Genomic DNA, 23,763 nt, shown 5'->3' with positions numbered 1-23,763 from the left:
TAGTCGTTTATGTAATTCTTTAATAAATAGATAGATAGATTTGTCTTCTGTCCCCTTTAAGTCAATACTGCTGTCTTGCTGATGTTCTGCAGCACTGCTGCTTTGCTTCATGACACGCTTCTGATGGGGGCGGGGCCACCTTGAAGTCAACCAATCACAGCCGCGGATACAAACGCTGCCGCCTCTGACTGGTTTGTACGGCTGTCAATCACAGACTGAGCGCACTGTCCTCCAGAACGCACTTTATTCCGAGAGAAAGAGAGAGAGAGAGACGGATCCGTAATGCAGCTCAGATGGGTGAGTTTAGCACGATTAACTTCATATAACACACGATTATTGAAATCAAACACGTTAACCTGAGCTGAAATTATGTGTTAGTGCGGAAGAGCTCGTGCGTGTTATTTGCTGGACGAATAGCAGCAGAAAAGACGCAGAACAGAAGTAATGTTGTGTTTTATTATAGATATATAAAGATCATGCAAATGCATTGGTCATAATCATATTTTAGCAACATTAAATGTGTATTGTTGAATGCAAAGTGTAAGAAATGCAGTGAATGTTTAAAGCATCAATGATGCAGCAGTGCAAAAATAACTTTCTGCATAATAAATGATGCTCAGTATACTGCAGATTATTCACTGCCACTGTGCAATGCACCTTATATATAAGGTATATATAATGTATATATATATATAGCACCAGGATAAGATACTTATTTGTTTTGGTTTAATCACTGCTGGGGGTTTGCAAATCTTTGCCAGACATTTTTACAGGCCAGAAAATAAACTGTTGATGTGTTTTGGCCAAAATATTCATGAATGCACGACTAACAGTGGGTCTATTGATAATGCCATTCAATATGTTTTATTCTGCTTAAGCCTTTGAACTGTATGCATAATTATTTAAATAAGCAGTTGAGTGAGTAGAGCACCCTTCATCATGGACCTCATAACCTCACACACACATACACACACACACACACACACACACACACACACACACACACACACACACACACACACACACACACACACACACACACACATACACACACACTTTTAAATGAACCGAGCTCATACAGAAACTGCAGTGAATGTCCCTTTAAAACATGTTGATTATAATATGAAAATAATACTTGCTCATGATTGTTCAAAGGTTACTTTTAAAAGTTACTTTTAATCTTCTCTGAAAAGCAATATGTGTAGAAATAAATTTACTCAAATTGAATCAGCAAATAAGACATATAATTAAACAAGAAATAGAAAGACTAAAATAGTTTTTTGCTTGTGAAATGTATACCAATAATCAATATTTACAACTTTTGAAAAATATATAGATATTTTTACAGTGTATGCATTGCATTTTTTGATTGTTTGCACAAATCAAATTTATTACTTTAAAGCCTGTTTTTATTATTTACATATACATTTTTATGTTGCATTTATACAGGCCTTAAATCGCCCCAATGATGAGCTCCCGCTGTGTCTGTCCACCCCGGGACGTCCCCGACTCGAGACGAGACCACGAGACAACTACCAACTTAATTCAGGAGTGTGATTAATTAAAAACGGCTCCGTAATGGAAGGCACGCACACCGTGCTGCGTCTGTACAAACCCATCCAGGAGCTGTGCTTCATCAGTCTCTACTTCCCAACCAGGAAGTCCCGAGGTTTCCCACGAGCTGACCAAACCCCTCGTGAAGTCCGGCCTCAGGATGAAGACGCTAAACAAAGAGGCCAGTATTCCTGCGAGGCCACAAAAGCAGCGGTCGCACAGCTCCACTGGCTGACCACAGAACACCATCAGCTGCTCACGCACCTCTTGTCTTTATGCAGTGATTGTGCAGACAGGATTAAGATGGGCAACCAGGACGGGAAGCTCCCGGAAGGACACGGGGAACGTCTGGGACATGATGTTAGCAGCAGTAACTTCCCTACATCTCTGCCCCCGGAGCATAAGAGAGCAGCTTCTAGAGTTCGTAAGCTGAAGAAGCTGGGTTCTAAGAAGATGGACAGCGCTGAAGAGTTCTTGCAGAGTAGGATGAAGAAGAAGGTGCAAAGTGGAGCGTCTGAGTTTTCCCCGAAAGCACCCGGAACGCCAATCTCTTTTCGGGGCCGGGATACTTCGGGGTCAGAGTCTTATGTCAGCGTCTCAAGCGAGCCTCTTCTTCCAATGGAGGAACACTTCCAGATCGCTCACGACGGATGGGATTTTATGGAAGAGCCTCGTTCTTTTGAGTCCGAGATGGATCTTTCGGAGATTGATAACCAACTCACTTCGGAGTGCGAGGAACCACTGGGAAACCAACCTGGATGTGTGCTACAGGAGCCAATGCCCATTGGGAACCAACAAGGTCAATCAACCATTGGAGGATTGGAAGTCAACCAAAGGGACGACAACAAGGACAACCAGGAATCTGGATCCAATTCCAGTTTGGAAGTTGGACAAGAAGAGATCAAGCTCTTTACTCAGGTGAACACCAAATCAAACTTCTCGCCTTACGTTGACGCCAACTCTAGAAGCTCTACGCTTCATCCCTGGAGCAAGAGCCCTACATCCATCTCTCTCTCTGGGATCTTCAACGTGTCTTATCCTCCAACCAACAGTCTCCAAAGCATGTCTCCTGTCCTGTCGCCTCTGTCTTCTCAACTTTCGAGTCCCCAAATGAACCACCGGATTGTGTTGCTTCCTGAGGATGATGGAAATAAACGCTCCTCGAGAGACGAGCCCAAAGTCGCCACAGAGGTCATCGACAAAAACGGGAACCGTCGGACGGTCACACGTCTTGACCTGAACCTCAGCAATCATTTCAACGTGAATGGAGCCAGTACATCGACCTCAGGTAGGAAACGGATCCCAAAGAAGAAACCCAGCTAACAGAAATGTTCTCGCAAACTTCACCGATGTTATGTAAATGTAAGGACAAAACATCATTAATGTAATTACTTTATTAAGATTTTATATACGTTGTCCTACGAAAAACAATTTCGGAACGTCTTTATGATGTAATTTGCACTTGAACGTTGTAAGAAACATTTTTGTAACATTTAAATAGCAAAAAAATAATGTTATATTTTGATTAAACATATAGGAAACGTTTTAGTCACTATTAAATAACGTTGTTTGTATCGCGACAAATAAAAATAAACATGTACAAATAAACGTTCAAATGACATATGTTGGGTTTATATAAAAGAAATGTTTTAGTCACAGCAAGATAAATGTGCATTTTGATGTTATAAAAAATAAATGTTCAAATAACGTTATATTTTGGGTGAAAATAAATTAATAAAATGTTGTAAGAAAAGCTTTTGTAACCTTTAAATAACAATATAATCATTTTAATGTTTATATAAAGTATAAAAACTAAAAATTCTAATAAAGTTATATATTTTTGGGAAAAAATAAAATTTAGTAGAATGTTTAAGAAACGTTTTTGTAACCTTTAAATAACATTCTAATCGCGACAAGAAAACTGGGTATTTTTAATGTTCTTAGAGTATTAAAATTAAATGTTCAATAATATTATATTTTGTGTAAAAATGTTTTAGTAGAACTTTTTAGAAGAATTTCATTTGCTTTTAAATAACGTTCTTATAAGAACAAGAACATTTTAACGCTTTTAGAATATTTATTATGAATGTTCAAATAACATTATATTTTGAGTAAAAACTAAAATGAATAAAATGTTTAAGAAATTTCTAATCAAAGTTAAATAACATTCTAATCATGACAAGAAAACTAGACATTTAAACATAAATTAAAAAAACATATTTTGGGTAAAAATAAAGTTAGTAGAACTTTGTGAGAAATGTTTTTGCAACCGTTCGATCGCGTCATAATCACAACAAGAAAACGAGACATTTCAATGTTTTACAAACATTTCAAAACAACGTTCCCACAATGTTTTTATACCAAATCATTTATTTGGGAAATGTGCTTGAGAAATCAAACTAGTAATCTCAGTTGTTCAGGTTTATATTGATTTCTTAGGATTGTCATGTGACTCAAGACAAGAATTTCAGCCTCCCAGCCCTCTTTCCCAAAGAGCCATTATTACATTCTCTCTCTCTCTCTCTCTCTCTCTCTCTCTCTCTCTGTGTGTGTGTGTGTGTGTGTGTGAGAGTCCGAGATAAGAATCCAGTCCTGATCTCTGTAAGATCAAAGCCTTGTGTTTCGACTCTCGGGTTCAAGCACTGGTGCCGCTCTCATGAACATAATTTGCTCTGCACCTTCATCTGTTGGTTTGGGGCGCTTCAGAAGTCCTGAACATTAGAAGGATTAAAGCGCTCTGTTGCTGGAGCAGGACTTCAGAAGCGTGTAAGCTGCATCTCACGGCTGCACTGACGAGAAAAGAAATTCCCGTCAAGCGTCTGCCCTTTCTGTGATGTTCCTCTAATTCAAGGCTAAATTCAGCAGATAGTATGATTTGATCATCGCATATTAGACACGTCTGCTTGAGGAAGAGTAGAAGCAGTGAAGTCTGCTCTAGAATCTGCTCCAGAGTCACAAATACAGTGTCTCGTCTGCTTATAAGAGGTCAGTCAAGTAGAATGAGATATAGTTTATATTTCTAAATAATAATAATGACTACATAATAATAATAACATAAATTATTATATTATTATAATTTCAAAAGAAAATGTGACTGCTGCTTGCTTACTGTGCTGTTCTGTTGCTATGTGGTTGCTAAGGTGTTCGGTGTAGTTTGTACAGTTCAGTGCGGTTGCTAGGGTGTTGCTATGAGGTTGCTAAGGTGTCCGGAGTAGTTTGTACAGTGCTGTGTGGTTGCTAGGGTGTTGCTATGTAGTTGCTAAGGTGTACGGAGTAGTTTGTACAGTGCTGTGCGGTTGCTAGGGTGTTGCTATGAGGTTGCTAAGGTGTCCGGAAGTAGTTTGTACCATGCTGCTGTGCGGTTGCTAGGGTGTTGCTATGTAGTTGCTAAGGTGTCCGGAGTAGTTTGTACAGTGCTGTGTGGTTGCTAGGGTGTTGCTATGAGGTTGCTAAGGTGTCCGGAGTAGTTTGTACCATGCTGCTGTGCAGTTGCTAGGGTGTTGCTATGTAGTTGCTAAGGTGTCCGGAGTAGTTTGTACAGTGCTGTGCGATTGCTAGGGTGTTACTATGTGGTTGCCAAGGTGACTGGAGTAGTTTGTACCATGCTGCTGTGCGGTTGCTAGGGTGTTGCTATGAGGTTGCTAAGGTGTCCGGAGTAGTTTGTACAGTGCTGTGCGGTTGCAAGGGTGTTGCTATGGGGGTTTGCCAAGGGAGTAGTTTTTACCATGCTGCTGTGCGGTTGCTTGGGTGTTGCTATGTTGTTGCTAAGGTGTCCGTAATAGTTTGTACAGCGCTGTGCGGTTGCTGGGGTGTTGCTATGTTGTTGTTAAGGTGTCTGGAGTAGTTTGTACAGTGCTGTGCAGTTGCTAGGGTGTTGCTGTGTGGTTGCTTAGGTGACTCGAGTAGTTTGTACCATGCTGCTGTGCGGTTGCTAAGGTGTTTGTGCTATGTGGTTGCCAAAGTATTCAAAGTGTTTTTAGCATGCTGTTATGTGCTTATTAGTGTGTTTGGGAGGTTGCCAGGGTGTTGCTAGGTATTCTGAGTGTTTTTATCATACTTCTACTCAGTTTCTAGGGCGTGTAATTGTGTGAGTGATTTCCAGGATGTTGCTTTGTGGTTTTTAAGGCATACTGAGAGGTTTTTAGCATGCTTCTGTGTGGTTGCTAGGGTGTTTTAGTGGTTGCTAGGGTGCGGTTGTCTTGATTTCGTAGTTTAGCATACAAGTTGTTAGGGTGACTGAATATTTGCCCATGCGTTGCTGTTTGATTGCTGATGTGTAAAGTTGCTAGGGCAATTAGGTAGTTTCCATATGGTTGCTAAAGTGTTCTGAATTATTTACAGCACACTGTTGCTGCAGTGTTTGCATGTTTGTAGTGCTGCAGTGCAGTTGCTAGGGTGATTGAGTGGTTTCCTGGGTGTTGCTAAGGCCTTCTGAGTGATTTTGAGCATGTTGCTATGCAGTTGTTTGCGTGGTTGCCAGGTTGATGCTATGTGGTCACCAAGGTGGTTTTTAGTATTCTGTTGCTATGCAGTCGCTAGGGTGATTGGGTGGTTTCCAAGATGTTGCAGTGTAGTTGCTAAGGTGCTATGCATTTACTAGGGTTTCCTGGGTGGTTCCCAAATGTCTTTTAACTCAAAATATATATATATATTTAGTGCTATTTTAAATCGCACCAACAAAACCAGTGTTAATTGTGATAGATATATTTTCTTATTAAAGTGGAGGTGTGATGTCATTCATTCTGCTCTATGAAGACGTTCTCCATTGTTCAGTGAGATCATGTGAGATGTGATCGTTGTGATGAACTCAAGAACACTCGCAGGAGTTGTTGCTGAACCCTACTCTATACTCCATTACACTAGATTTCATTTAATCAATCAATAAAACCTCTATAAATACCCCCAGCGTGTAAAGAATCAGTCCTGATCATTGTGACTCAGTGCTTTATGAATTATCCTTCATGGACTCAGTGTTAATTTTGACATGAAATTTTAATTTAGTTTTAGTCTTAGTCTTTTGACTATAATTCTTTTTAGTTTTAGTCAAGTTTTAGTCATCTGATTTGTTTTAATTTTAGTCTTATTTTAGTCGACTAAAATTGCTTGGTATTTTAGTCGACTAAAATTGCTTGGTATTTTAGTCGACTAAAATTGCTTGGTATTTTAGTCGACTAAAATAAGAATAAAATCAATAACAGATTTACTAGACAATTTTTTACAGCTGGTATAGGAAACAAACTTAACCAAAAAATATAAAACACAAATTCAACTTTATTTCAACACAACTGTGTCTTTATTTCGATTCAAAAGCTTTTATGCAGCAACAAACACTGTCATGATAATGTAAACAATAACTAGCTGCCAATTGACCATCAATAAAAGAAAAATAAAGTTAGGTCCAGGACCTTAAAGCTTACAGCTGAGCTGAACAATAAGTGCATACATTTAAAGAAAATATTTAATAAGTTGGGTGGATAAAAAAAGTAACAAGATTTTATAAGGTATTCATTTGTCTAGCAATATTGTATGTTTTAAATACTACAATATTTCTAGATTAGTATGTATAATGATAGGATGTGAACATTCACGTTTCACTTGACTAATATAGAAATATTTGTGATATTGTCAACAAGTAGAACATTATAAAATATATTAAACATTAGTATTAATCAAATGTATTTATCATAATATTACGTATTAGTATTGTGCTCTCATCTAATTTGAAGAAGGGGCTATTTTACAGTACTTTTCAGTTCGTAATATTTAATGCTACAACATCTACGCACTGCAGTCTTCCAATTTTGCTTAGCTCAATAAACAAAAGAACATCGTAGTGAAATTACATTTGAGAAAATGTCCAGGTGGCTCGTCTGTAAGTGTCTTTTCAAATTGGTTGTGTTCTTGCCACGAATGAGCGCTGCGCATGCTTTACAGTTTGTTTTGTTTTGTTTGTCGTCAAACGTGAAGTGAGCTGTGGACATTTTGTCGCTCTTTTAGACATCACCTCTTCGAATGCCGACTTCCCGGGAGCTCATTTAAAAACTGAAAACCTTCGCTTCATGTCTCAATAAGTCAGGCTCTGATTGGTTCTCTTCTCTCAAGCAGTCTGTTCTGTTTTGCCGGTTCTTTTTCTCATTCCTCGCATCTCTCCCGTCTGCTGATTTGATTTTCGTCACAGTCTATTTTCGTCTCGTCCTTTATTCGTTGACGATAATGTCAATCAATTTAGTCATAGTTTTAGTCTCCATCAGTGCCTTCTTTTTTAGTTTTCGTTTCGTTTTCGTCCGCAAAAATATATTCGTGACGAAAATAATGACGAAAATATTTAGTCAACGAAATTAACACTGCATGGACTTCATCATTTACAATAATACTGTGACTAAAACACAAGTAAAGTGTTTGTATTCTGAGAATGTTCAAATGTATTCTTCTTGTAGAATTTGTATTCTTCTTTAGAACTTTATTTAAAATATTTCTTACAACATTCTACTAATTAGATTTTCACACAAAATCCTTCATTTCTTTGTGAATGAGGAAAGAAAGAAAGACATGAACATCTTGGATGATATCTTGGGTGAGTGAGTAAACTATCAGGAGATTTTTATTCTGGAAGTGGACTACTGCTTTAAGAACGTTTTGTTCTAATGTTTAAGAAAGCGTTATGAGAGCGATCTCTGTTGCTGGGTTTGCACTGGTTCTAGCAGCTCAGCATCACTGTAATGAAATCAAGCAATCAGTCCAGAGGTCATGTGAGACTGATCACACACACACACACACACACACACACACACAAACAACACACACAGAGACACTGAAGATCCTCTGCGCTTCTTGCGTGCTTTGCATGTCTGGCATTCGGCAGCAAACACAGCACTCCTGACGTGTGTGTGTGTGTGTGTGTGTCATATCAGGACACAACTCTGTATAATGTCATGGGTATTACACAGGTATTACAAGGAGAGGGTGACTTATGAGGACATAACCCATGTCCCCATTTTTCAAAACACTTATAAATCATACAGAATGAGTTTTTTTGAGAAAGTAAAAATGCACAAAGTTTCCTGTGAGGGTTAGGGTTAGGTGTAGGGTTGGTGAAGGGACATAGAATATACAGTTTCTACAGAATAAAAACCATTACACCTATGGGATGAACACACTTTTCACAAAAAAAACCCCAGTAATCTCACACACATCTCCTCGAGATCTCAATACTATCCAATCAAATTCATTTTTAGCTCCGTACTCGAACTATTGAGTTGCATGATTTTTATTTGTTTTGCGGTAGTTCATGAGAAATATCCCGAGGTGAAGTTACTAAAATGAAGTGCATTGTTTTTAGGTCTTTAGATTCAGCTTCTATATCATCTCATTCGACCGGATTTACAGTCTCACAGAGGAGACGAGCTCAGGACGAGACCATTTACACTATAACAATAATTATAATGATGAATTATGATTGACTGTTAGTATATTAGTCATCATCGTTGGGTAAACTTCTACAGCGGTCACTTAATTATTTTAAATCATACGTTTTGAATTCAAAATCAGCTTGGCACAAAAACAGGAGAGCTCTAGTAATATAATCTCTATTACAAGCTCATATTATCAGGGCAGCATCAGAACAGACGTATTGAACCACTCCGTTCATTCACAGTGAATCAGCCTGAGGCTTTAAACACACACACACACACACACACACACACACACACACACACACACACACACACACACACACACACACACACACACACACACACACACATACTGTCTATCTGACAGCTGCTCTATTAACACACTCTACTCTGATCTCCCTTCCCCTCCGTCACACGAACAGACATAGAGAAGCTGTTTTAAAAGTGTGACAACTTGCCCCGGTCTGGACTACAGAGACTGCATTAGTACGTCAGATGCAAATCTTTTGATCGAACTGATTAAAACATTTACATTAAGTTTAGTTAAACTGCTGTATACTGTACAAAAGTCTCAAACAGCACATTCAGACTGATATCTGTATGCGTCTCAATAGCCAGCGGCGCCCCCTGGAGGAAGAGCAACTCTGTCTCATAGGAATCAGTTATTATAGTTAACTAATATGTATTAAAATGACTAAAATTAAAAAAATAAAATAACTAAATAAAAAGTAATGAAACCCATATAGACACTAATAAATATTAATAAATAAATAACTAATAAAAATGACAAAAACTAAAGTTATAATGGAAATAAAAAATAAAAATAAAAGCACATTCAAAATATTAATGAAATATAATGGTGTAAACATATAATAATATGACACTGATAGTAAAATAAGATTGGTTATAAGCATTTGATTCCCTGTGGGTTTACAGTAATAGACTGAGATCTGCTTTACATGGATCTAAATAGTTGATCATTATAATTACTGAGAAGTTGTGTTGTGTTCACATGGTGGCGCTGTTTCATTTCTGATTTTTGATGAGTTCATTAGTTGTGTGCTTGATTCACACAGATGAAAACAGTGCTTCTGGTTCACTGTGATTTTACTATGGTATTGCAGCAGAAGTGCAGCTGGAGTCGATCTGTTTGAGCATCTTAATTTCATGAGCTTGAGCCTAAGAGAGATGCAATCAATCTGACTGTGCATTTGGAACAGAACCAGGTGTTTAGTCAGCGTTTGGAAGTCCAGCTGCAGATGCATTATCATAATGAGATGTGATTAATCACCGCAGCCTTCATTCACATGATTTGTAGTGCTTTTAATGCCACACACACAGGAAATTTGTGTGAATTTAGATACTACTTCCCTCATAATTTCTCCAACTCTTTTCTGTGCTGTGGCCCATCAGTAGTTCTGACAGATAATAGCAGGAGCTTTTTTTTATAAAACTCACACACACCCAGTGTGGGAAAATGTGACTTAATATAATGTTTAATGCACTTCATGTTGTTGATGGAATGCAATATATTTTGGAAATAGAATATTTTTTCTTACTCTTTGTATTTTTATATCAATATGGTACAAGATTATCCTATTTAAATTAATTTGAAAAGCAGTCTATATAAGTTCGGTCAACAGTAATCTAAAAGTAGTCTGATTATATTACCTAAAATGTGTAACTTAATAGATTATGTTACTAACTTCATTTCTTGTCATGTAATTTGTAAGACACATATATTTTAGACGTCCTGGCACACAATCACTATTTTGCTCTAATTATTGCTGTTATCATTAAAGCAGTGACTTCATTCAAGAATTCCTAACGTTAATGTTTAATCATTTTTCCTGCAGAAAACTCTCTGTTGCGGACGGAGGACATCTGGATGCTGGATGCGGATGAATCTGTTACCCAGGAGGCATTGCGTCGTCTCAGCAGACCGGATCACCTGGACTTCCTGAGAATCACACCACCAGAGGATGACATCATCGGAGACACTCCGTATAATCCCAAACTCGGAATAACAGTGAGTCAGTCAGCTCTGTGATGAACATATAATAGTGTTTATTCTTGATGATTATTCAGTTAGAAGCTTAAGGGTTTAAAAAAATAAAAATAGAAAAGGTAATTGCAATCTCACAATTCTGAATTTTTCTTTGAATTCTGGCTTTATTTCTCACAATTATAATTTATATCTCATAATTCTGACTTTTTTCTGAATTCTGGCTTCATGTCTCATAATTGTAGTTTATGTCTCATAATTTTGACTTTTTTCTGAATTCTGGCTTTATGTCTCATAATTGTAGTTTATGTCTCATAATTTTGACTTTTTTCTGAATTCTGGCTTTATGTCTCATAATTGTAGTTTATGTCTCATAATTTTGACTTTTTTCTGAATTCTGGCTACATGTCTCATAATTGTAGTTTATGTCTCATAATTCTGACTCTTTTTCTGAATTCTGGCTACATGTCTCATAATTGTAGTTTATATCTCATAATTCTTACTCTTTTCTGAATTCTGGCTTTTTGTCTCATAATTGTAGTTTATATCTCATAATTCTTACTCTTTTCTGAATTCTGGCTTCATGTCTCATAATTGTAGTTTATGTCTCATAATTCTGACTCTTTTTCTGAATTCTGGCTACATGTCTCATAATTGTAGTTTATATCTCATAATTCTTACTCTTTTCTGAATTCTGGCTTTTTGTCTCATAATTGTAGTTTATATCTCATAATTCTTACTCTTTTCTGGATTCTGGCTTTTTGTCTCATAATTGTAGTTTATATCTCATAATTCTTACTCTTTTCTGAATTCTGGCTTTTTGTCTCATAATTGTAGTTTATATCTCATAATTCTTACTCTTTTCTGAATTCTGGCTTCATGTCTCATAATTGTAGTTTATGTCTCATAATTCTGACTCTTTTTCTGAATTCTGGCTTCATGTCTCATAATTGTAGTTTATGTCTCATAATTCTGACTCTTTTTCTGAATTCTGGCTACATGTCTCATAATTGTAGTTTATATCTCATAATTCTTCCTCTTTTCTGAATTCTGGCTTTTTGTCTCATAATTGTAGTTTATATCTCATAATTCTTACTCTTTTCTGAATTCTTGCTTTTTGTCTCATAATTGTAGTTTATATCTCATAATTCTGACTTTTCTCTGAATTCTGGCTTTTTGTCTCATAATTGTAGTTTATATCTCATAATTCTTACTCTTTTCTGAATTCTGGCTTCATGTCTCATAATTGTAGTTTATGTCTCATAATTCTGACTTTTCTCTGAATTCTGGCTTTTTGTCTCATAATTGTAGTTTATATCTCATAATTCTTACTCTTTTCTGAATTCTGGCTTCATGTCTCATAATTGTAGTTTATAACTCATAATTCTGACTCTTTTTCTGAATTCTGGCTACATGTCTCATAATTGTAGTTTATATCTCATAATTCTTACACTTTTCTGAATTCTGGCTTTTTGTCTCATAATTGTAGTTTATATATCATAATTCTTACTCTTTTCTGAATTCTGGCTTTTTGTCTCATAATTGTAGTTTATGTCTCATAATTCTGACTCTTTTTCTAAATTCTGGCTACATGTCTCATAATTGTAGTTTATATCTAATAATTCTTACTCTTTTCTGAATTCTGGCTTTTTGTCTCATAATTGTAGTTTATTCTGACTTTTTCTTTGAATTTTGGCTTTATGTCTCATAATTGTAGTTTATATCTCATAATTCTGACTTTTTCTTTGAATTCTGGCTACATGTCTCATAATTGTAGTTTATATCTCATAATTCTTACTCTTTTCTGAATTCTGGCTTTTTGTCTCATAATTGTAGTTTATATCTCATATTTCTGAACTTTTTCTTTGAATTTTGGCTTTATGTCTCATAATTGTAGTTTATATCTCATAATTCTGACTTTTTCTTTGAATTCTGGCTTTATGTCTCATAATTGTAGTTTATATCTCATAATTCTGAACTTTTTCTTTGAATTTTGGCTTTATGTCTCATAATTGTAGTTTATATCTCATAATTCTGACTTTTTCATTGAATTCTGGCTACATGTCTCATAATTGTAGTTTATATCTCATAATTCTTACTCTTTTCTGAATTCTGGCTTCATGTCCCATAATTGTAGTTTATATCTCATAATTCTGAATATTTTCCTGAATTCTGGCTTCATGTCTCATAATTGTAGTTTATATCTCATAATTCTGACTTTTACTTTGAATTTTGGCTTTATGTCTCATAATTGTAGTTTATATCTAATAATTCAGACTCTTTTCCTGAATTCTGGCTTCATGTCTCATAATTGTAGTTTATATCTCATAATTCTTACTCTTTTCTGAATTCTGGCTTTTTGTCTCATAATTGTAGTTTATTCTGACTTTTTCTTTGAATTTTTGGCTTTATGTCTCATAATTGTAGTTTATATCTCATAATTCTGACTTTTTCTTTGAATTCTGGCTACATGTCTCATAATTGTAGTTTATATCTCATAATTCTTACTCTTTTCTGAATTCTGGCTTTTTGTCTCATAATTGTAGTTTATATCTCATAATTCTGAACTTTTTCTTTGAATTTTGGCTTTATGTCTCATAATTGTAGTTTATATCTCATAATTCTGACTTTTTCTTTGAATTCTGGCTACATGTCTCATAATTGTAGTTTATATCTCATAATTCTTACTCTTTTCTGAATTCTGGCTTCATGTCCCATTATTGTAGTTTATATCTCATAATTCTGAATATTTTCCTGAATTCTGGCTTCATGTCTCATAATTGTAGTTTATATCTCATAATTCTGACTTTTTCTTTGAATTTTGGCTTTATGTCTCATAATTGTAGTTTATATCTAACAATTCAGACTCTTTTCCTGAATTCTGGCTTCATGTCTCATAATTATAGTTTATATCTTATAATTCTGAATTTTCCCTGAACTTCTCACACACATATCCAGTTCAAAACATCCAAGTGACTTATAACTGAGATCCTTTAAGAATGATTGTTTTTTTGTAGAACATCTGTTGTTCTTATTTTGTTTTTGTCAGGTTTTGTTGCTGATCTGTGGACATTCTGAGAATGTTTATCTTTTAAATGATGACAAGCACAAACACATACCGAATAACTTGACAGATATAACAGTTTGCTTCAGTGTTCATGAACACTTAGTTCCTCTGGACTTGTGGACTAAACCTCTCTCTCTCTCACACACACACACACACACACACACACACACACACACACACACAGGCTTTGTTTAAGAAGTCTTTCAGGTCCAAGATTCAAGATTCAAGAACTTTATTCGTCACATACACGATTACATTGAGCAGAGTTTCCCAAAGTGGGGTTCTTGAACCCCGGTGGTTTGTGAGGGAATTGCAGGGAGTTTGTGAGTTGGTACAATGGTAATGTCCATGAAAGTATACCGTAGTCTTAAATATTAAGATACACAGGAATGTATAAGAGGCTAATGTGCACGTCAGCAAATCCAGATTTCTCAGCTCAGTGAGACGCTAGAGACTCATTTGTTTTTCAGCGGTCACATCTGACTGATTCAGCAGCACAACATGTAAATAACTTTAAAAACTGCTCTGAGAAAATGTGCTAATATAGTTCATATAGACTAAAATATGTTCCACTCACGTTTTTTCTGATGTTCCCATTACATTATAAAACTGTACTTTCTACAAGTTCTCTGAACCTTCATTGTTTTTTGGTTTTGTGAACGTTCTGCTTTGTAACTATGCAAATATTACGTTACTTTTTAACGTTACCCTCAGAACTTTTTGAAACATCCAACTAAAATGTTTCAGGAAAAACGTTCCTTGATTGGTGAATTTGAGAACATTATTAAAGACCAAATAACTTTTTAATCAACATACTAATGACATTACTAGAGGAACATTTGTTCATAACTTTAGAAGAACCCTCTGAGTAGTCTTGATTTGGTCAAGACAGTTTTAAATTAGTATTAGTCCTGGGGTCAAATGTACTTTTTAGCTATTATTATCATATTTAGTCAAACTTTTACTGTTTTTGTTAAGTTTTAGTCGAAAGTTTTAGCATTTAAGTCTTTTAAGCATTTTTCATTACATTTTCATCATGTTGTATAATAGTTAAACTAATAAAATTTAAATTTAATTTAATTTACTTTCCGTTAACGGAATTAATACTATTCTGAGAACATTCCCTGTTAGCTGGGTTTACGTGGGTGTGTGTGTGTATGTGTGTGTGTGTGTGTGTGTATTTCACATCAGTTAGTTTCAGTGAAGTTTCAGCATACTGACACACCCGTGACGCTCCTGTTATGTTCTGTTATCTGGTCTTACAGGTTAAACTAACTGCTTTTACTCCAGTAGTTTATCATTGTTGTTCTCAGTAGCATTAACAATAGACAGGAACTTTCCCTGATGTGTTATTTATAGACTTGAGTCGGACTCTATTCATTTTATTTTTCCCAAAGACAAAAAACAATCCTTTAAAGCAAAAAAAAAAAGTATGTATTTATTTATTTATTAATTATTTCACCATAAAAAGATAAAATGGTTATAATAGGTTGGGTAAGTTTATTTATATAGATATACATAATATACACAATGGATATTCAAAATGATTTATGTAAAAATATTTATCACAACAGACGTAAATAATAAAAATAGTATGCATGAAAAATATAAATAACAATAAGAGCAAAGAATAAAAAATGATTAAAATATGAAAGCATAATATTCGCTTAGAAGATAAGTTCAAGATAAAACTAAAAATATTTGTTTGTAAGTGTTTAATCTAGTCTGCTTACTGTAAATAAAGACAGCTTGTTGTGATGTCCTTTTCTTCATTTTTATGTTTAATGTTTTGCACGTTAACACTCTGGTGTTAAGTGAAAAACACTATTGGATTTTTTATTTTATTTTTATTGGGAGTGTTATATGGTTTTACACTAACTGAAACCATGATAAAAATGCACTTTAAATAAACGACACTTTTTCTACCTGAACTGGATGTACAGTAAACAAGATTTACATTGTTTCTTGTTCTTATGAGTTAAGCGCTGGTTCTCTTACATAAGAAGAGCTCAGAAGAGGCCCACAGAACTAATTCAGCTGCTAAATCTGCATATGGCTGCATTTTCTGGTTTTGGTAGAAGGACTAGTTTCAGCTCTGAACCGATCTTTGCCACATGTTGCAGTTGTTTCATTCAGACACTTTTCTTTGGGAAGAATTTCCTTTCATCCTGGAACAAACAAACAGACCGTGAACTTTTGTGGCATCTTTGCCAGATCACCGTGATGACCGGAGCGGAATGTGTTCAGAGAAACACCAGCAGACCTGATAAAGACACGTTTATGAGATTTTATTATATGTTTGAATGTTAAAGAAAAATTATATAAACATATATACTTATATTCTGATGGTATTTTTGTGTTAATTTTTATTATTTTTATGTATTATGTTAATGTTATAATACAATTATGCAAATAGATAAAATACATATAGATTTTTATATTTTTATTCTATGTATTTTATAATATTTTTATTTATATTATTTATTTATTTATTTATTTATTTATATTATTTATTTTTGATTGTATTCTATATGCATTCTATGCATATTATTGAATTTTATGCATTTTTAATTATTAAATAATGTTTTATTAATATTCCATAAAAATGTAAAATACTTATATATTTTTATATTTTTATTTAAAAAATTACATATATTTATTTTTTATATATTTAAAATATATATATTTTTTTATAGATTTTAAATATATATTTTATTATATATTTTTATTGTATTCCATATGCATTATACCCCCCCCCCCCCCATAAATAAATAACTAATAATCATATATAAATAAATAATAAATAATAAATAAATAATAATCAGTCTCACACCACTGGAGGTTTTACAAGGAAGTTTGCAGACGGTCACTGATTTTGTATTCAAGCACTGCAGGTTAGCGCTATAGCAACAGAGAGGCGTGGCCAGTGACTGATTAAGCCACTGTTGTTATAGTGTAGCTCCGCCCACTTCACCTGACCCTGCAGGAGATTCCAGGGAGAGAGAGAGATTGAATCCCAGCCTCACATTTCCAGTTCCTGCGCTCGTGTAACCGGACACTCGCAGGTGAATCTCAGCCAGGTTCACAGCAGATCAGAGACCGGGGAGTGGTTAGAGAGAAAGGTAATCAGACCTGCATGACCCCTCCTCTCCAAAGACAGCGCTGAACGTTCTCCAGGAGATACTCAAGCCTTCACAGACTCCGCCGGAGCAGGAAATGCCGTGCTGCCACATTCCAGAAAAAAAACACTATGGAAATGTTTATAGGAAGTCGTATCCACTGGTTCTGTGAGTTTCCTTTCACTGGACTAGAGCGACACTGAGGCACTTCAGACTCTGTTTTCTTTCTCTCGTTTGAGAATCACACTGGAACTGCATGGAATGAAAGTTTTTCCAAATGTTTTAGTGGCTCACAGCTCATTAGAACTGGAGTGTGTGTGTGTGTGTGTGTGTGTGTGAGAGAGAGAGAAGCCCGGGGATTTTCATGCACAAAAACCTTTTGTTTTCTCCAGTCTGTGAAACTAGAGTGCATGCAGGTTGAAGTAAAACCACAACAACTATGCAGCTATTGGATTATACTTCTTAGGATTCAATGCAAACAGGATTATGGATCCAGACCACACTAGGAGCTCTTTGAGGTTCCTCGAGTCAGATCAGATGCCGGCTGTGTTGACATCATTCCGAACATTGCCTGAGGAAGATGCTAATGGTCATATTGGAGCAGTGGATCCTTTGAGCCTGAAATCTGGAGGTGGTTTGGAGGAAAATGTGGATCTGGAGTCCTCTGATCCGTGTGTGGTGCAGGTGACAAGGGTGGAGACGTACATCGACGATGAGGAAGACATGACAAGCATTCAGGAAAGGTCAGGTGACAAGGTCGCCTAAGGGGAACTACCACACTGCAAAAAATACTTTTTTCCTTGTTTTCCAGTAAAAAAAAATGTGATTCTTAAATCAAGATACATTAGTTTGAAGCAAAATGACAACTTTTATTTCTATAGGGCTTTATAGAGTACAGATCGCATCGAAGTAGCAGCACAGAAATAGCAAAATAAGTTATGGAAACTGTTCGGATAAAAAAAAAAAAAGCTCAAAAACTGTATTACTGATGTCAGGCCAGTAGATGGCGATGTCACTTTGTAAAGAAACATGTGAAGAAACAAACACAGGCATGACGTCACCGTTTTCACTTATCCACTTTTAATCTACATGAAGACGATAGTAGTAAAAATGTTTAATGTTTTCAAAAGTTTTCAGTCGTGTAAAAACCCCTAATGATGATAATTCGTGTTTCCTGAAAAAAAGTAAAAAAAAAAAAAAAAGTGTTTTTGCTAAAAACAAGAAAAATATCTTAATAAACATAAACTTAACCCTTGTGCTGTGCTGAAAATGTGGTCTTCCTTGTTCAAAATGGCTTTTTAAAAGTTGGTCGTATATTTTTCGTTATGCCGTATTCTGTGTGTCTTCTGGTTAGCACATGTTTTATACTTCTTTTTGGATCTGGTTGATCAAACGGTTCATTGATATGAGCTCATTCACCTCAGTTTGTGCCTACGATCAATCAGTTCCTGGAGGAAGTCCCAAACCTGTGCTTTTTGAAAGAATATATATTGAATCAAAGATTTGAAGATAATATAGCATAACGAAAAATGAAAAAAACATAAAACAATGTTACTAGGATGATTAATAAGTAACTAGCATGTTGTTAACATTATTAGCAAGTGACTACCCTGTTGTTTGCATGATAAGCAAGTGACTAGCATGTTGCTAGCATGATTATCAAATAACTAGCATGTTTCTAGCATCTTTAGTGAATGACAAGCATGTTTCTAGCATGATTAGCATGTTACTAGCATGTCGATAGTATGTTTCTAGAATGATTAGCATGTTACTAGCATGATACTAACATGATTACCTAGTTACTAACGTTTTGCTAACATGTTTCTAGAATGATTAACATGCTTGCATGATTAGCAAGTAACTATCATGCAGCTAGCATGATTACCAATTTACTAACAAGTGACATGTGGCAAGTTACTAGCACGTCGCTAAAATGTTTTTAGCATTATTTGCAAGTTAATAGCACGTTGCTAAAATATTTGTAGCATTATTAGCAAGTTACTAGCACGTCGCTAAAATGCTTTAGCATTATTAGCAAGTTACTAGCACGTAGCTAAAATGTTTTTAGCATTATTAGCAAGTTAATAGCATGTCGCTAGCATGTTTCAAGCATAATTAGCAAGTTACTAGCATGTCGCTAACATGTTACTAGCATGATTAGCAAGTAACCAGCATGTCTGAAAAAATATTAATAAAACAAGTGGAAGTCAGTGGAAGTTGTACGTTTTAGTGCAATACTTTAACGCTAACATGCATTTTCAGGAAAAAGGAAAATTGCACACAATAATTAGTGTTAAATCAAAGTGGAAACAAGATTAATTCTGTTACATACTGTATTATTAATAAATTTTTGTTTGCATACTATTTATTATTTATAGATCCTTATTTGCAGACTATTGAGGATTATCATACCCCTGTGGACATTTTTTCTTTCTTGTTTTAAGCAAAAATGCACTGTATTTGGATGCTTTTTTCCCTCAAAATAAATAAACAAATACTGTCTCTTGTCCAGTGCAGTATCTTGATTCAGAATCTTTAGATAATTGTTCTGGAAAACAAGGAATGTTTTTTTTGCGGTGTGATTTTCGGTAATTGTGAGTCTAAAACGCAGCTTTAAATCTTCTTGTCGTTGACAGGGATCATGAAGGATCTTCGGACAGACTCGAGCCGTTCGTTGTCAAAGCCGAGAGTCTCGTGGAGAGATCGCTTAAAGACGTTTCGATTCTGAGCCGGACAGGTCCATACGCGAAACTCAACCGCTCGCTGGATTTCTCTCGTTTCTCCGACGATTCCAGAAAAGAAGTGGCATCTCGGAGCGTTCATAAAGTCGATTCAGCCTCAGAATTACTGAACAGAAGTTTAGTTCCTCCTCTCAAACCTGATTCTGAGTCACATCATGTTGAGGATGCTGCTTTGGTTTCAGATGACTCAAACCAAGAACAGAATTCCGGAGAAGATCCAACATCTCCGACCGATTCCCAAAAGAGTCCAGCTTCTGTTTTACCCTCCCCAGATCTCTCTTCTCCGATAAAAGACTCCAAACAGGACAACAGACACCAGCTGCCGGCTCTGTTCAGCGGGATACGAGTGCTGAAGAAAGGAGCGCTCGGAGACGAGAGGGACACGCTTTCGGAAATCAAACAGCGAGATTCGGATCGATCGCTGCTGAGCCTCAATCAACACGTCAACAAAGCCAAACTCCAACAAGCTAAAAAGAAAACCCAAGTCAGAAGTCTGTCTGAAATCACCGGTCTGTTGCAGAAGGTCCAACAGAACGAGGATAAATCCCACTCTCCGGATCCCAGCGCAGATTCGTCATTCGATGCTGTAAAATCCAGATTATTCAGCTCGAAACCCGTGAAGAAGGATCCTGTGGAGGCAGCGCTGGACCTGGACGCCGTCCGGAGGAAGAAGAAGAACGATAAAGATCTGCTGAGGTCCATCTTTGAGAGACAGCTGAGTAAAGCTCTGGTCGCTGACTCCAAGAGTCCTACAGAGGAGGAAGTATGTGTTACAGATGATTCATCCACAAGATCCTTCTTTATTTAAACCCTCTTCATTCAGGCAAATACAATCAGAGTATGAGTCATTCATAGCATCATACTTGCAGTAGTTATTTCTATTTCTCTGTTTTTATCTGATTTTAAGGGTCCACCACTTCACACGTCAGAGAATTTATTCAAGTTTTCAAATTTATTTATTTTTTTTGTCCCTGAAAAAAATATAAATATTATTTATTTATTTATTATTTGCCATTATTATTAATGTTTTTCTGTTTCATTTGATTTCAAGAGTCCAAACAAATGTTAATAAAAATAGAAATATACTAAAAATATATAGTTTTAACTTTTTTTTACACATCAGTGAATTTAACTGAAATAAGTTACTGTCAATAAATAAGTTAAAAATTAAATGAATTCATAATTTTTTTTACAGGCAATGAACATTTTGCATTTTGCCGTTATAAAAATAGAAATGCTACTAATTTTTTTTATCATTTTTATTTTTCATTTAATTATTTTTATAATGAGTATCACTCATACAGGTGATTTATTAATCCACAATCAACATGATAATTTATTTAATGCACAGAAAACTTTAACTTCATGCTGTTGTTAAGATAATTAGTGAAATAAATTCTATAAAAAATTACAAAACTTTTCTAGTACCATAGTTAAAGTATTTAGTTATTATTAATGTTTATTTCAACATTTATCAGTACATTTTTACATCAAAAGTCTTGTGTGTTAATATTAGTTAGTGCATCATGAAATAACACGAGCAACCAGTGACAGTATTTTATTACCCATATTCATTTTTTAATCATGGAAATTTTTTCTCAAGTGGTAGGGCATTGCTTTAGCAGTGCAAGGTTGTGGGTTCGATTCCCAGGAAACTATTTTTATTTATAAAACAGTATTTTACTGTATTGAATTTTGGTGAAAATCAGCACAGATGATCAAATGTTTTGCTGGAGATTCTCTCAATTCCAGTTTGACTTAGTTTAATGTGAGTTTTTGATCTTCTGTCTGTGCTCAGTCTGAGGTCACGTCTCCGTCTGATGGTGAGGACCGAACCCCTGGCCGTCTGCAGGCCGTCTGGCCTCCACCCAAAGATGACGGAGAGGAGAAGGTGGGCCTGCGCTACACTGAAGCCGGTGAGTCTTGTGTTGCTCTGCTGGGTGTCGTGATGTCGTGTCGCAGGGGTGTGTGTTCTCTCTCTCAATGTTGTTGTGTGTGTTTCAGAGCACCAGGCCGCTCTCCTGCAGCTGAAGAGAAAGTTTAAAGAGGAGCTGGAGAAACTGCATGTGAGCGCTGCTTCCTAACAATCCTGCAGTACTGACAGAAAGCACTAGATGTCCTGAGAGACGGTCTGATCAAGATCTCAGTCTGGAACAAGGCAGAAAGAAACAGCCTTTGACACCAATGTTACTGATGCACTATGAGCTGATTCTGAATCCCAGGGTTATTATAGATAAATATAACCTCAAAAAAATTGAAATAAAATCAACTTTAACTGAAATAAAAATGTATCAAAAAAAAATGTAAAGTTATTTTATTTCAGCTAAAACCATAAAAAAAACTTTAACTGAAAAAAAAAATATAAATAATAATAAAAAAAAAAAAAAAATATATATATATATATATATATATATATATGTGTGTGTGTGTGTGTGTGTGTGTGTAAAAATAAATAAAATGAAAACTTTCATCTTTTATATTTAATCTAATTTATTAAAACAACTCAAACTAGAATACAACTTTATCAAAACTACATAGACATATTTAAAAAACTTAACAAAAGTTACAATATATATATTTTTAAATACATTCAACATAGTAAAAAAAATATATAGCACTATTTTTATAATACTAAATTAACACAATAGATTGAGTAGATATTTTAGTATCATTAATATCTATTATAGTTTGTATAAAAATTTTGAATGGTTTGTTTTTTATATTTCCTGTTTTTGTTTTAATTGTAGTCAAAGTTTAATTAATTTTGTTGTTTTCATTAGTTCTGATTTTTTTATATATATAATTTTGTCAGAAGGTTTTAGTAATTTTGTGGCTTGTTTGTGTCATTTTTATTCAATATTTTTTTGTTCAATATGTTTGTTTTTGTTTAATTTTAATATTATTTAAAGTTTTAGTATTGTTGTTGGGTGCTTTTTGTTCATTCAAAAAAAAGTCTATAAATACTACATTAATTATTATTACTTTTTTTTAGTTAATACTTCAGTAATTTTGATGTTGCTTTTGTTATTTTTTTAAATATGTGTATGGTTTGTATACATTTTATTATTTATTATTAATATTTCATTATTATATTAATTATTGTTTAAAGTAAACTAAGTTAAACCAAAATGATAAATGTTTCCTTGGTCACTAGCTAAAATAAAACGAAAGTTATTTATTTTATTTTAATTTGAATTAACAATGATAACCCTGCTGTATTATGCAATGTTTTTATTGTCCATTGCATACTAATGGTAGCTATTTGTTGTTTGTGTGCGTGTGACTCCAGGCAGATTTCGAGCTGCAGATCTTCCAGGTTCGAGGCGAGCATGCGCAGGTCGTGTCTCGTCTGGAGTCGCTCATCAGCAGGATGCAGAAGGAGCAGGTGTATAATACTGTACAGGAGCGCGGCGAGCTGCAGGACATCTGCGTCTCCACCGAAGACGACCAGCCACCCAAAAGCTTCCGGAACGTGTGCATCCAGACGGACCGCGAGACCTTCATCAAGACCCCTGAGAGCGACGGGGCCAGACCAGCGCTGGGCTCCAGCCCGCCCAAAAAACTGGACCTGGACTCAATCAGCATGAGTTTGGGAGTGAGTCCAGGACCGCCTCCTGCCCCTCCTCCTCTACCTGGTAGCTCCGCCCCTCCACCTCCTTTTCCTGGTAGCTCCGCCCCTCCTCCTCCTCCACCCTTACCTGGACTTTCACATGCCCCGCCCCCTCCACCGCCTCTCCCAGGAGCCCCGCCCCCTCCTCCACCCCTCCCTGGAGCTCCACCCCCTCCTGGACTTTCAGGAGCTCCTCCCCCTCCTCCACCCCTCCCTGGAGTCCCGCCCCCTCCCGGTCTTCCTGGAGCCCCGCCC

At 35.6% G+C, this 23,763-nt stretch overlaps 1 protein-coding gene across 2 annotated transcripts in view; it reads left to right on the top strand.

Annotated features, from left to right (window-relative positions):
* Positions 1-264: 264 nt before the first annotated feature.
* The window catches only part of LOC127933575 (formin-like), a 57,252-nt gene continuing 33,753 nt past the window's right edge, over positions 265-23,763 (top strand). Inside the window, exons 1-6 of one of the 2 annotated variants that reach the window (XM_052530639.1) lie at positions 265-297; positions 1,450-2,842; positions 10,823-10,995; positions 21,697-21,814; positions 21,903-21,964; positions 23,188-23,763. The exon at positions 23,188-23,763 is cut by the window's right edge and continues 164 nt beyond it. In XM_052530639.1, coding sequence (XP_052386599.1) covers positions 1,579-2,842; positions 10,823-10,995; positions 21,697-21,814; positions 21,903-21,964; positions 23,188-23,763 — 2,193 coding nt within the window. In that variant the 5' untranslated portion in view covers positions 265-297; positions 1,450-1,578. Of the gene's footprint in view, positions 298-1,449; positions 2,843-10,822; positions 10,996-17,035; positions 17,901-19,793; positions 20,662-21,696; positions 21,815-21,902; positions 21,965-23,187 lie in introns of those variants that run through there. The other variant, XM_052530640.1, reaches the window with a different exon arrangement.

Source organism: Carassius gibelio, chromosome A17 (assembly GCF_023724105.1).
Source record: "Carassius gibelio isolate Cgi1373 ecotype wild population from Czech Republic chromosome A17, carGib1.2-hapl.c, whole genome shotgun sequence".
Lineage (NCBI taxonomy): Eukaryota > Metazoa > Chordata > Actinopteri > Cypriniformes > Cyprinidae > Carassius > Carassius gibelio.
This window is presented reverse-complemented; position numbering and strand designations above follow the sequence as displayed.